The sequence below is a fragment of the Leptonotus elevatus genome, chromosome 6 (assembly GCF_054856555.1).
Source record: "Leptonotus elevatus isolate MCC_2025b chromosome 6, RoL_Lele_1.0, whole genome shotgun sequence".
NCBI lineage: Eukaryota > Metazoa > Chordata > Actinopteri > Syngnathiformes > Syngnathidae > Leptonotus > Leptonotus elevatus.
Window position 1 is genome coordinate 5,998,164 of NC_141244.1, and position 13,776 is coordinate 6,011,939.

The 13,776-nt window shown below is 39.3% G+C and overlaps 1 protein-coding gene across 3 annotated transcripts in view; it reads left to right on the forward strand.

Annotated features, from left to right (window-relative positions):
- LOC147171872 (nuclear factor of activated T-cells, cytoplasmic 1-like) overlaps positions 1–13,776 on the forward strand; it is a 75,791-nt gene that overhangs the window by 4,786 nt on the left and 57,229 nt on the right. For all 3 annotated transcript variants that reach the window (XM_086078413.1, XM_086078414.1, XM_086078412.1), the window contains one exon: positions 2,470–2,629. In XM_086078413.1, the coding sequence (XP_085934539.1) occupies positions 2,470–2,629 (160 nt within the window). The remainder of the gene's footprint in view (positions 1–2,469; positions 2,630–13,776) is intronic.

Sequence of the window (13,776 nt, forward strand, 5' to 3'; positions counted from 1 at the left end):
TATGGGGTGCGAACCGATTCAACGACATTTCGATTTGAAATTGATTCAATTCGGTTTGATTGAGTGTGATTGCAATTTGATTCAATATGGTACGGCTTAGTTCGAGAGGGTATGATGCAATGACTTTTTTGTTATCATTTTACATAAATTTTAATGAACTTGTCAGTACTGTAAAAGTGTAATTTCCTTCTCAGATGTATTTCTCCAATATAAGACGATTCAATACGTATCTTGATGTATTTCAAAGTGTAACAATTAAATTTGGTTCACTTCAATGCACGAATCAAAAAAATTATTTGCGGTTCAAAAAGTTTTTTGTTACAACCATATTTGCCCTTTTGAAGTTGAATAAATGAAAGTACAGTATACATATTACATTTTGTAGAGTAAATTTGACTCAATTTAGAGTGTGACCAAATATACTCAGTTCTAGAGTAATATTTACACTAGGAAGAGAGTGAAATAAAGAATTGGGGGGGGGGTCACTCAATGGTTGAGAAACAAACTCACGACCTTCAGCTTGGGAGACAGCCGATCTACTCCCTGCGCCACGCAGCTCCTGCTGTGTGTTCGTATATCACTCGTGTCAGCTGTCATCTTCCTAACTCCAAGAGACCAAAAACATTGTTTTTGGTCTTCTCTTGGAGATAAGCAAACTGTAGGAATAGCATAGCTCATGTGGTAGTGTAACAGTTGCTCAAGCTGAAGGTCGTGACTTCGTTCCTCAACCCTTAAGTGACTTTTGTTTATTTTTTCAATTCTTTATTTTACTCTCTTCCATGTGTAAATATTACTCTAAAACTGAGTCTATTTGTTCCCACTCTAAATAGAGTCAAATTTACTGAATTTACTATGTAGTAGAGTACAGTAAAGCCCCATGCACCAATCATACCTTATTTTACATCATTTTTTCAGCAAAGTACAAGTTTAAATTCAAATTGTGCCCCTCAAGACATCGTTTTCAATGCCAATAGCACACCTTCCCACCGGAAATAACGTGTTTGATTAAGATAGTGAGCAACAGGAAGTAACAGTGACAGGCCTGGCTGAAGTGGAAACAGTCTGTGGGTTAATCAGCCGTCTTTCTGCTGCGGTCTGTCGCGCCATCAGACCATCTCGTTTTGTAGCCACGATGATGTCATGCACCAACCGGACAGATAAAGTCTTGTGGTGGGAAATCAGTTCGTTTTGGGTCAACAAACAGTATGCAAGCTCCACAAGTATGCCAGCGATTGGTTTCAGTTGAGCCACCCTTCAGGTCAGGGATTCTGCATTTACCATTGTCTTCTACATGTTTGTTTTGGTTAAGATATCGCCGCGGTGATCACATGGGAAGCGCTTCACTCTCCATGTTGAGAACAATGATGTTGAGGGAGGTCAGTCATAGTTTCAAGTGGCAGCTAGCATGATTCTGTCACGGTTGAAGTTGACTTTGTCACGAAACGGAGTGGAGTGGAGGACCCAAATGCAGGGAGGCAGGAGAACCACGGCAGGGAAGCATGTACTACTAAACATAACTTATTTTACAAAAACACTAACAGGGGTACTGGGTAACTCTAAATAAACAAAGATCTGAAAAGACCAAAAATCAAAGTAACAAACAAAACACCAGTGGTGACAGCGACAATGATTCAGCCCAGACTGAACAAAACCAGGGAACTAAATACAAGCCAACTGACGAGACAACGAGAGACACCTGGACAAGACACAAGTGGCTGGGGGAGATGATTGGGTGACACAAGGGAACAGGATGACGAGTACAGGTGCGAACAAAACCTTACAAGTCAGACAGGACACCAATCATAACAGATCCAATGCAGGGTGTGACGCTGTCTTACTCTATAGACTTGATATTTTTCTTGTTATCAAATTTAAATCAATCAACAACCGTATCAATGGGGCTGAGTGAATGTGTGTACGTGTGATATTTCTTTTTGTCGCCCGGAAATGTCGTCCCTCTCACCTTGCAAGCTCACAGTGCTTGCTACCACTTGGGACAATATAGTATTAACACACTGAACTTGTAGCCTAAGTAGATTGGTCTCTTTGTCTTTGTCTTTTTCTCATTAAAAATAATCAACACATATCATTATCCAGGCTCGGGGGATTACACATGATTCTATTACAGACTATGATGAATTGGAGAAGGATTAAGACAGTTTGAATTACTCAAAGTGTCTAAAATTAAGGCCAATTTAAAGCAAGGTCAGACGATTTTGACTTATTTGACAGAACTGGGGCCTGTGGAAAAATATCAAACCTCAAACAGTTTTCAATGAATATAATGGAGGGTAATGAAAAGACAAATGTAAAGACCTGCAGACATCTGTCACATATGTGTTCAAAGTAGGCTGGAAATGTTAAACAGAGCAGCCATGTCACAATGTTGGATTTTCTTCAATAATTTTGCATTAAGACTGTTTCAGAAGTCACGCCAATATGAATCCATAATGTGAAATGTCATTGCAGCCCGTCCATGCCAGCGCTTGACTGGCAACTTCCATCCTGCTCCGGTCCATACAGTTTACAGATCGAGTTACAGCCAAAGTCCCACCACAGGGCCCACTATGAGACTGAAGGCAGCCGTGGGGCAGTCAAGGCTCTTTCTGGAGGCCACCCAGTTGTCCAGGTATGCTGACTGTACTGAATTCTAACATGTTAACTGGTTCTGATCTGAATGTCATGTCTGTATTAGCAGTGACAAAACTCTTTTTCTGATCAAAAGTATAAGCTTGGAGACATAATGTAATGTGACAATGTTCTTCTTCATGGACAGTATAAATCCATTTTGGGTGGGCACATTTTTGGGTCAAAACCTGCTAAAATTGTCATGTTATTGACAAGTGCAAAGCACATAACACATATTAGCCTACTTGATAGTTTTCAGGTTAGATTGTCTGAGATCAACGCAGTAAACAAAGACAATACATGTGTCATTACAGCTTTATTAATTCAAATAAGAATATTTCTTTCAAGTCACTGTCAACTGATGACTCCACATTCAACTCCAGCTGATTGGACATCAAATAACAATCACAATCATTTTTATTGTTTTTATTGTTTATTAAGTTGACTACATTTTTACTTATACAAAACTAACAAAAACTAGAATTATAGTAAAAATGTTTAGTTAGCTTTAATTTTCATCTTTGCCAATTACTTTAATACAGTACAATACAACAATTTACAGTATTGCATTGTTTTTTAATTGACTTTCCAAAAGATTCAATCTACTGCTGAAAATGTTTGTCTTAGCGTCGAGCGGCTCATGCTGACTCGATTAGTATAGATCGCGAGCATCACCGATGTGCTTGGCAAACACTTATAGAGCACGTTAATATCGCCAACAGCACAGCACAGAGCTTCTTTCATCCTCATCGCTCTGTGTGGACATCTTGGTTTACACAAGGTGGTGATCTAGCAGAGCAACTATGCCATGAAGAAATAAGAACACTTTGACTCTATCTTCTGTACACAACAGTTTAAAAGAATTATCAGATCCATTCTATCAATTATATGAGTGGTGGTTTCAAATGTTTAAAATTGCTATTTATTATGAAAAGAGGATAAAACAAAACACAAAATTCGGGGGTTACCTTAAACTATATAAAGATGATTTGACTTGACTACCCCCCCCCCCCCACTTATTTAAAATAAATAAATAAATACACACTCTTTTATATTCAGCAGACACTTTATTGGGTACGCTGGCACAATCCAAAAAGATACTAAAACAAATCTCATTTAAAAAAAGCCACACTAATTTTTTAGTTTTTTACAGTCGTGTATACACTAAAATGAAAATTTCCACACAATTGCTGATTTTGCTGACACAAGAAGAAAAAGCACAGACTCAGCCTCACACTTTTTGCAAAACATTACACACAGTGATTTGCACATGCATACTACACCCCTCTACACACATTTTCATACTTTAGACACAGATAAGGATTGTGAGGTTACTTCCTAGTCATTACAAAGCACTGGCTTGGCAATGACCACACCAATAAACACGTTGGATAATCACATCCAGTAAGTGTGGAAGCACGCATGTGCTTAATTGGAAATATGTTGTGCAGTCATTTGTATTTGTCTACAGATTTGAATTTGTCTAACAGTAGTAAGGAAAACTATTTTGTTCAGATTTTTATTTTGAGTGTTATGTTACTGGAGTTGAGTATGGTAAGAAATACATATTTTCAGTCTGCAATTTGTGTAGTTTGCAACAGGTTCCATGTCAAAGGGTCAGAGAAGACAAAAGTTTTTTTTCCCCTCCAAACTCAGTGCGGGCAAATGGAACGGTTAGTTACAAAATGTCATTTGAACGCAAACTGTAAGAACTCTGTGTGATGAAGTTGCAAATATAAAAGGGCAGTAGTCTCTTGTAGATAAAGATGTACCAGTGAGCTAACCTCTTGGTAGCCAATGGAGGCCATCCCACCCAAGAGTGCAGTTCACAATGATGGGTCAAGGCCCTACATTTACTAATAAATCTCAGAAGCACGGAACACCAAATCAATCTTTCAACATTGTGCTGAAATATTCATATAAAACAAGTCTACATAATCTAAGATAGATACAAAAAAAGTTGCTGTGTGACAAGTAATTTTTTTAACCTTACAAGAAAGACAAATTTTATTTCTGAAGAAAATTAACCAAGTAATGTAACTAAATAAGCATCTGATATATTATAAATATTTACCTTTTTAAATTATGAAAATTATATTTATAGAGCCAGAAGTAACAGCACTTGCGAGTTGCTACCCAAAAATGTTCCACATCCAAACTGTAGTTCATACTTTATTTTAACACTCGAGTGAGAGCTGATGTATGCCTCGGATAATGTGTGCACAGTCAATTGGGTTGTCACATGGGAATCGTGGCAACGACTAGTAGTGTGTCAGTTGCCAGGAACATACAAGGATTCATGAGTACGTGCTAGAACAGACAAAGTACGGCCTGCGGGCCACATTTGGTCCACCAACAGTTTCTGACCAGAACTCACAGTGACCATGAAGTCAAAATTATATGTAAAATATGCTTTTATTTTGGAAGTACTGCTTTTGTTTTGGTGAGCACGCATGTGGACTGTATCAGCTAGCAAGCGCTATAACTACAGTGCTACAGTGTTGCCATCTTTTTATGTAACAATATTTGGTGACCCCTCTAGCAACTACTTTTGAAAAAGGCGCAATGGATCTAATGTTAGCAACATTTTTATTTCCTGCACAAATTCTGCTTGATAATATGCCTATCATCAATTCCACAGATTGAACGTATTGAATGGGCAAGTAACTGTTACCAGGTATCGGTATCAGTCCATTAAACCAGGCCTATTTCAAGGTATCAGTACTTGTGATGACAGCCACCTTTATTGGGCAGTTTTACAATGAGGAACTAAAAATGAGACGAATAGAAAAATGCTAGAAATGCTATATTTAGATATACGGGTCTTTCTTTAAAATGCTCTGTCGTCACTTTTTTTTTTTTGTGGAAATTATATTTGATCAAAAGTACTAGTGGTATCAGTTCTTGGTATTGGTAACTACTCAAGAGTTGAGTATCGTACTGGCATTGCTGTGGAAAAAAAGTGATATTGCACATCCAGTATGAGTTGAGATTAGCATGTTGGCATGGCACTTGTCAAGCGTTCCAGTTTCTCAATTGGCCCCTTTGGAAAATGTATTGCTCACCCCCATACTGGAGACTCTGATATAGGAAGAGTATGCACTTTATATTCAGGGAGTACTGTGAGGTACCAAGTCCTATTCTTCATTCTTCCGATTTAATTTAATGTGTCTTCAATTGTGTTGTTGTAATCATGAAGGCTGGGACATGTCATATTCCCCCGTGCCCTGTAGTAATGAGTGGCAGGCGGTGGATGGGTGAGGTGCAGTCAAGGAGAATAAGTCAATAATGACACAGGGGCACGAGTGTAGGAAGCAGCCAAGGAAGTGTGTGTGCAAAATACGGCGTCGAAAGAATGAGAAGGGGCAGAGGGAATCAGCGCAGCTGGGGCTCGCTTGGGCTGCCTCTGGAGATGCTCTGTATCCTGCTGATTAGGGCCTTGGTTGCCCTGAGGTTGGCTGAGCATGGTGCTGGTGGTGGAGGCAGCGGGGATGTTTGCGCTTAACAGTCACAATCGCAGCGCCCTTCGGACTGCCCCTCCCCTCTCCGCACTTGAGTGCCCTCCTCTCAGAGGGAGTTGAGAATGTCACTCCTTTTGAACTGCTCATCCGTCAACCATTTCCCAAGCAGGACGCCCTGCACTGAAGCTCAGTCATGCTCATGGGCACACACACACTGTGAGTGTCGATGTGTGTTGGAAAGCGATGAAAGATGAAAAAACACCTTGATTAAAAACATCGAGGGATACAGAGTTTGTACGGTGCCCGAGAGACAGCGACACACATTTAAGTGGAAATGCTGAACTGCTCATTTATTGTTGTTGTCATGTCCGGACATTCAGCGCAGCATATGCGAGTAATTGCAACATTTTTTTAATTAGAACTTCATCATCAGTTTGGTATGACGGCGTATTAGGGCGTATGATTTTTTTTAGAGGGCGGGGGCAATATTACGAGAAAACAACTCACAAATTTGCCACTTTATAAACTCGCAAATTTACGAGTTTTTTTTCTCGCAAATTTGCGACTTCATTTAACGGCAAATTTGTGAGAGAAAAAAAACTCAAAAACTTACGAGAAATACACGTAGCCATAGTATAATCATGTGAGGATTCTTTGGTGTTTAATGGGACACTGTTTATAAAATGAAAAAGTAGGATGGAGACAGATTCATTCTTAATTTAAACTTTACTCGTCATACACGGCAGCTTGAGCGACAACACTTTCTGATCCCCTATCAGCTGACAAACCCTAACCAATCAGAAGCTAGCATACTTTAGGGAAATGCAAGTGAATGACTGAGAACAGCAGATTCGACACATCAACTTAGATATTTGTACAAAAAAATACAAAAATGTATGAACGTGTAAATAATAATTCTCGAAAGGTAAATGTACATTTTAACAAATTAACTTAAATGTTTGATCGTACGGGTGTGGACCTTTGCAAAGTGAGGCGTCTTTGTCGCTGGCCAGCGGCCGTACACAATGCTTCAAAGAGCGAATGCTTAACATCATATGGGTAATCTCTGCTAAAGCAATTACTATCTCATTTGGAAACCCGACCGAAGTATTGGCACAAACAGTCGAGTACTATGTTATGTGTAGTTCTCGTAACTTTCTGAGTTTTTTTCTCGCCAATCTGTCACTTTATAAACTCTTTATAATTATTATTATTTTTTTATATTGCCCCCGCCCTCTAAAAATATATATATTTATACGTGGCCCTAATACGCCGTCGTAGTTTGGCGCAGTCCAGTTCAGATTTAAAAAAGTTTGGGTATTAAAGTGTTTCGTTGGACTAAACTAAAAAAAAAAATGCTGTAATTTGTTACAGCTAAATTGTTTAGTTTTTTGTGTAATATTCATGATTTGCTTGAAAGCATCATTTTCAATTTATTGTAAATAAAATACATTAATTTTTGCCCAGCCAAATAAAAAAAGTTACATCCAAGTAACTTTTTACTTCGGAATAAACTAATTATTTAACTAATAAAGTCAATTTTATAACTTTATCCCAAATCGAATTTCTGATTCAGTATGAGCAAAATGTGCAGGGTACAACCTGAGCTGGTTGCCAGAAAATTGTAGGGCACACATAGATAAACAAACATATACAATCACATTAAGGGTCAATTTATTGTTCAATTAATGTTCATTCTAGGCACAGGGAGAACATGCAAGCTCCACGCTGGAGGCTGTATTTGAACCCTGGACTACTGAATTGTGAGGCGGATGTGCTTAGCAGTAGGCCACCAAGCCTCCTAAGTTAATGGTATTAAAACAGAAACATATTTGCAGTCAAATAACAAACTGCCATAAAAAAAAAAGCTAGAACTGTCAAAATGTATGAAAGTTTTTTTCATAAATTCTCATATGTATTAGTTTTAATTTTTTTAATTTTACATACATAGGGGAGCTAAATGAAAAAAAGATTAGTTGTATGTGCCCCCGCAAGTTAGACAAAAAACAAACAAAAACAAAAACACGGATTGTAAATTAAGACTCATGTAATTCTACAAAAGATTGCACAAGTTTGCAAAATACTCTAAAGATCTTTTAGGGACAGTTTTCCTGACTTTACTGGCTTTTTGTTACTTAATTGCAAATATGTTTTTGCTTTAAACATAAATTTAGCCAACTTTGGTGGCCCACTAGTAAGCATGCCTGCCTTACAATTCAGCAATCCAGGGTTCAAATCTAGCCTCCAGCCTTCCGTGTGGCGCTTCCATGTTCTTCAGGTACTGCAGTTTGCTCCCACATCTCAAAAACATGCATGCTTGGTTAGTAGGACACTAAATTGTCCTTTGATATGCAAGTTTGTTCACCTATGTGTGCCATACAACTAACTTAGGTTCAACCCCACAAATTGTGTTCATACTGAATCAGAAATTCAATTTGGGGTAAAGTAATAAAATTGGCTGCAATTAGTTTATTCCAAGATAAAAAGTTACTTGGATGTAACTTTTTTTTATTTGGCTTGGGGAAAATCAATGTATTTGATTAATATTAACTCTTTGACTGCCAGACGTTTTCAGAAAAGGGATGCCGCCAGTGCCAGCCGATTTAAGCATTTTGACTGATCTTTCAAGGTCCACAGAAAATGTTCTGTTTGGACTATGGAAGCACACGTACTACCAAATGAAAGATTGGACTTTCATCTTTCATCAGAAAAAAAGAGTTTGTTTCTACCTTATTCCGTTCTTTAGTAATCAACAATAGAAAATGGTTAGTTTGACCCAATTTCGCCTGTGTTGGACCAAAATACGGAGAAATCAAGCTTTTAGTGAAACGATATTATTTCATGCATTCTAGTGAATTTTACACTTCTTTTTGTCCATGAATGATGCCACAAACACCTAAATAGTGCTTTACTTCTATAAAACACTACCACCAAGAATGAAAAAGTGTTTTTTGATAGCAAAATACGTTTATTTACATTCAACAGTGTAACAATTTGACAACAATTTGGCAAACTATTTACAAATGTGTGCAACTGTGGTGCTATTTACAAATATGTGGATGTTTCAACGACAGTTTTTCTTTTTGTAACACTCTCCTGCGTGCAAAGAGACGCAACAGCATTTGCACAACAGATTGCCTCTTCGCGTGCGCCACTTTCTTGCCGGCCGTTTTTTTCCGGGGAATAGCAAGTATATACTGCAGTGTGTCATCAAGTCTAATATCAGGATCATGCTACGGTTACGTTACGGTTTCGTTACGTCTCGCTTCCCCGTGTCCTTCAGTTGCTATACCGGGTGGTAGGAGATGTTCTGATCCATTTTATCCACTCCATTCATGGTGGCATCGTAGTCCAGAAACAGTGTCTTCTCCGTGATCAGACTGTACCCGCTCCTCCGATGAATATGCATTGGACTCGGGGTACTCTTCATTGTCCGATCGAATGTCCGCTTGTGCAGCTCCGCGTTTTCCGGCCTTAGCAGCGCTAGCCGCGCTAAGCCGGTGAGGCTTACTACGTGTTCATAACAGTCACGCCAAAGCTTCCAACTTTGGCGTAGAGCTCGGAGTCCTCCTCATCATCATCATCAATCTGCATTGGTCGATGCCAACTCTCCATCGCCCGATCGAATGTCCGATTGTGTAGAAGTACCCGGCCGGCTATTGTGCGCGTTTTCCGGCCTTAGCAGCGCTAGCAGCGCTAGCCGCGCTAGCCGCGCTTACCGGTGAGGCTTACTACGTGTTCATAACAGTCACGCCAAAGCTTCCAACTTTGGCGTAGAGCTCGTTGTCATCATCATCGTTGACATCAATGCGCTTTTTAGTATTGATTGATGCTTTCCGTCTTTGAAAAAAATGCTCAAGCGTGAGCTGCTTGCAACCGGTTGCTTGGGCAGCCATTGTGGGCTTATTCAGCCATGTCTCCTCAACACTCTAGCTCCGCCTCACGTCTTCTACTGACGCCCACGGTGGGCGGCCCATCCAACCTTGTGCAAAGAGAGTCATCGCTGCCCTCTAGGGGCCAAAACGAGTCTTTGACTAATCAGATCTGCCTGATACTTTCAGCACAGCTGCCCAAGGCTTTCCTGCACCCGTTTTTGAAAAAAAAAAAAAAAAACATAGGGGACGTCTTTTAACATCCTCGGCGCCCTTCCCTAGGTTTATGCTAAACGTTTTATAACGTTTATGGCAGTCAAAGAGTTAAATTGAAAATGATGCTTTGACTAAATCATGAATATAACAAGAAAAACTAAAAAAATTAGCTGTAACAAATTACAGCATTTTTATTATGATTTTTTTAGTTTAGTCCAATAAAACACTTTTTTCAGTGTGCGCATGTTTACACACTCATTTATGGTGGCATGGTGGGGTGACTAAACTGATTCTTTCAACTATGCTGTCACAATTTGATTACAATTCCAAAATTTGGAAATGTATTCTGGACTCACACTATCCTTCTGACTCCAATTTGACATTCACTCTTAGCAACACCCACGGCTGCGTTTTCACTTTATTTACAGCAGCCGATCATTGCCGCATTGAAAGGGTCTACAGTAATCTATTGGCTTCTATCATAGTTTTCCAACCAATCTGTTCTTTTACCACAAATATGCCAAAAGTCCACAAAATGATTTTCAAAGCTGTGCTTTGGGAAACCAACAACCTGGTGTACCTATATCGCTCTGACATTGAATGATGTATTTTTGTCCAGACGGAAACAATTGGGGGGGAAGTAATGCAATATGTATTGTTTTCATTGTGATCGTTTGGATGAAGACGATGCAACAGCTTTTGTCAGGAAACACACAGACATTCAACAGGCCTATAGTAACAAAAGACAATAACACCTGTGGAATATTAACCCGAACATACAGGACAATCCTGCATATGGCTGCTTCATATAGGATAATGACAGGCCTTCCTCAGTCACACATACACACAACCTCACTCACTCTCTCATTAAGTCTAAAGCAGCAACAGACATGGTGTAATTTCAACAGGATGTGACCATCATCCCTATTAACATGTGCGTGACTTAATACCCATCTCCTTTCCTCTGAACGTGTATGTAATACACATCACATTTGCAGTATGTTTTCCACCAATACGACATGAAAGACTTCAGGAAAACATGTTCAGTCCTTTGCACATGCAATTTACTTTCTGTGTCATCTACCAAAGAAATACTCTTCACAATATACAATGTCTCGTTTCTTATTAAATGTAATGCCGCCACTTGTTTGATATTAACAAGGCGTTAGTGCCATACCAGAGCGTTGTTAGAGTGCCAAGTCGTCACGTGATTTAATATCCAAAAGGGGTATTTATGCAACTGATGGTGTTTCCACTTGGAAAACTTACATCATAATACTGGTTGTTCTTTAGTTGTTAACTACCCATTTGGGCTTTGTATATATATATATATATATATATATATATATATATATATATATTTCAGACCGATTCCAGCAGTAAGAGTACTCAATTCTTGTGTAGTTACTGATATTGATACCAAGTTCTCATACCAATAGTACGTTTGATGCATAACATGCAGCCATCCATTATCTGTACAGCTTTTTCTCATTTCCCCCCAAAAAACAAAAGACCTATGCATCCCCATATATAAATTTTATCCTTAAAATTGCATGAAATTTTTGGCAATTTTATTTTCTTCTAATCTCTAATTGGTAGTTCCTGATTGTAAAACATTCACAAGAGGGCCATTGCGAGTATCACCAATACCTTGGAATAAGGCCGATACTTATACTTGGTGGTAGTATATATATTCAATTTACTAGATTGGCATGGATGATTAGTTGTGTTTTTTTCTTGCACTGCATAACCATCAACCATCATTGGTTCTGTTTTTGTAAGTAAGTAAGTAATATGTTATTAGGAAGCCAATTACTATCATTTAAAAAGGACATTTTTGTGCAACGGACAGACGAAGTTTGGTCTTGCTAATCAATTATTAGACTAACAAATCCAATTTGTATAGTACTCTTCTTAATACTCAAATACTCTTAACATGTTCACAAACTAGTAGAAAAACAAAACAAACCTTTGTCCCCAGTGGATGCAGGTGTGGACGACGGGAAGTCCACAGTCCACAATTCTCCTTCCGATGGCGAGTCGCTAGTGACAGCTAGTTGGCAGGCTGTGTTGTTTGCATTCACCCTAGAAACCAGTAGCCCACAAAATGCAACGCAACGTTCCCACAATGAAAAGCAAATGTGTTGGAACAGGTGACTGACCTGTATGGCCGGTATGTTTGGTTGCCCAGGTGTCCTATTACTTCTTTCTTTTTTTTTAAATGTCTATTTTGTTATACTGGTGTGAAATCTGTGTGGAGTTTGCATTTTCTCCAGGTATTCTGGCTTCAGTTCTTTGTAAATGTCTAATGAATGGTACTGGAGTCTTATTTTTGCCTCAAGATAGCTTTGATATGATCTAGTGATGTATGATGTACATCCCTTAACAGGAAAATGGTTGCAAATAATTATTGTTATAATATCACAAGCAATGTTCATCATGGGACCATATTTAAGCATATTATGCAAATCAAGTTGTTAATCAGTAGAGCATTGTGATGGTGGCGTAATTTGCGATTGAAGGGATAGCTGTGATGAGAGCGAGTTGGACACAGCAAAGGCATGCTGCACGACTGTCAGCATATGGCAGAAAGGCAGATGTGATATTGACGAAGAGGCTCAATCCACTCTTCTGTTTCTCCCCCCCCCCCTTTCCCTTTCCAACTATTTTGCTGTTGCTACTGATTTTCTTTTCTCTTTCCCAAATCTCTGCGCCACGTGTACTTCTTCAAGTCATGACTGTTCTCCAGGCAGTGATGAAATCAGGAAGAAAAGTCCGCCTCTGCAGGCCTGCATAGTGTATTCACACTTAATCAGGCTGGAAATGTTTAAGTCTCTCGAAATTAATTTTAAAGCTACACAAATATTGAACAATTGAAACTGAAAATGTGTGGATCTTTTATGAATAATTTGCAGCTTGACACCCCTCCACGTCACCACAACTGATCCAGACAATACAGCTGCATCTAGTTACACAATTAAAGCATCACCTGCCATATTCATAATGTTTCTAGTTGGCAAATCGCTCAGCCGCACTCGCTTGCAGTGGGGGTTGTACTAGCTGACACAAAGGCAGAGGTTGGAAATCTAAAAATCAAGCCTCTGTTCAGAATTATAAAATACATATAAAGTATAAGCGAGGGGGGGAATTGGACCACTCATCTGGTCAAACTATGTGGTCCAACCTCCACATTTTTTAGGGAAGCCACTGTGATAGACCACACTCAAAGTTTAAAGCACCATCTTGGAGTCCCCCCTTTGGGAATACTGTAACACGAAGAGGTTGAACTTCACTCCAGTATTTGAATGAGCATCAGTGAGGTGTAGCAAGAAGGGGCAGCTTGGTGGCATGGGGAGAAGGTCAGAGGAGCACATATGTTAAAGAAATAGTTGGAAATCGGATTGAGGGGGCTGCTGAGAAATCACAAGAAGGACCATTTCCTACACTCCATGAGCTCACAAGGATTCAAGTGGGGACGACACCATCATTGTGTGCTACCACAAGATGAGTGAGGGGATAAAGAACCACCCTCCAACCTAATACCCTGTCCCCCCCTACTGCCTTTCTCCATATAGCCACATGGCAGCTGAGGTAATAGC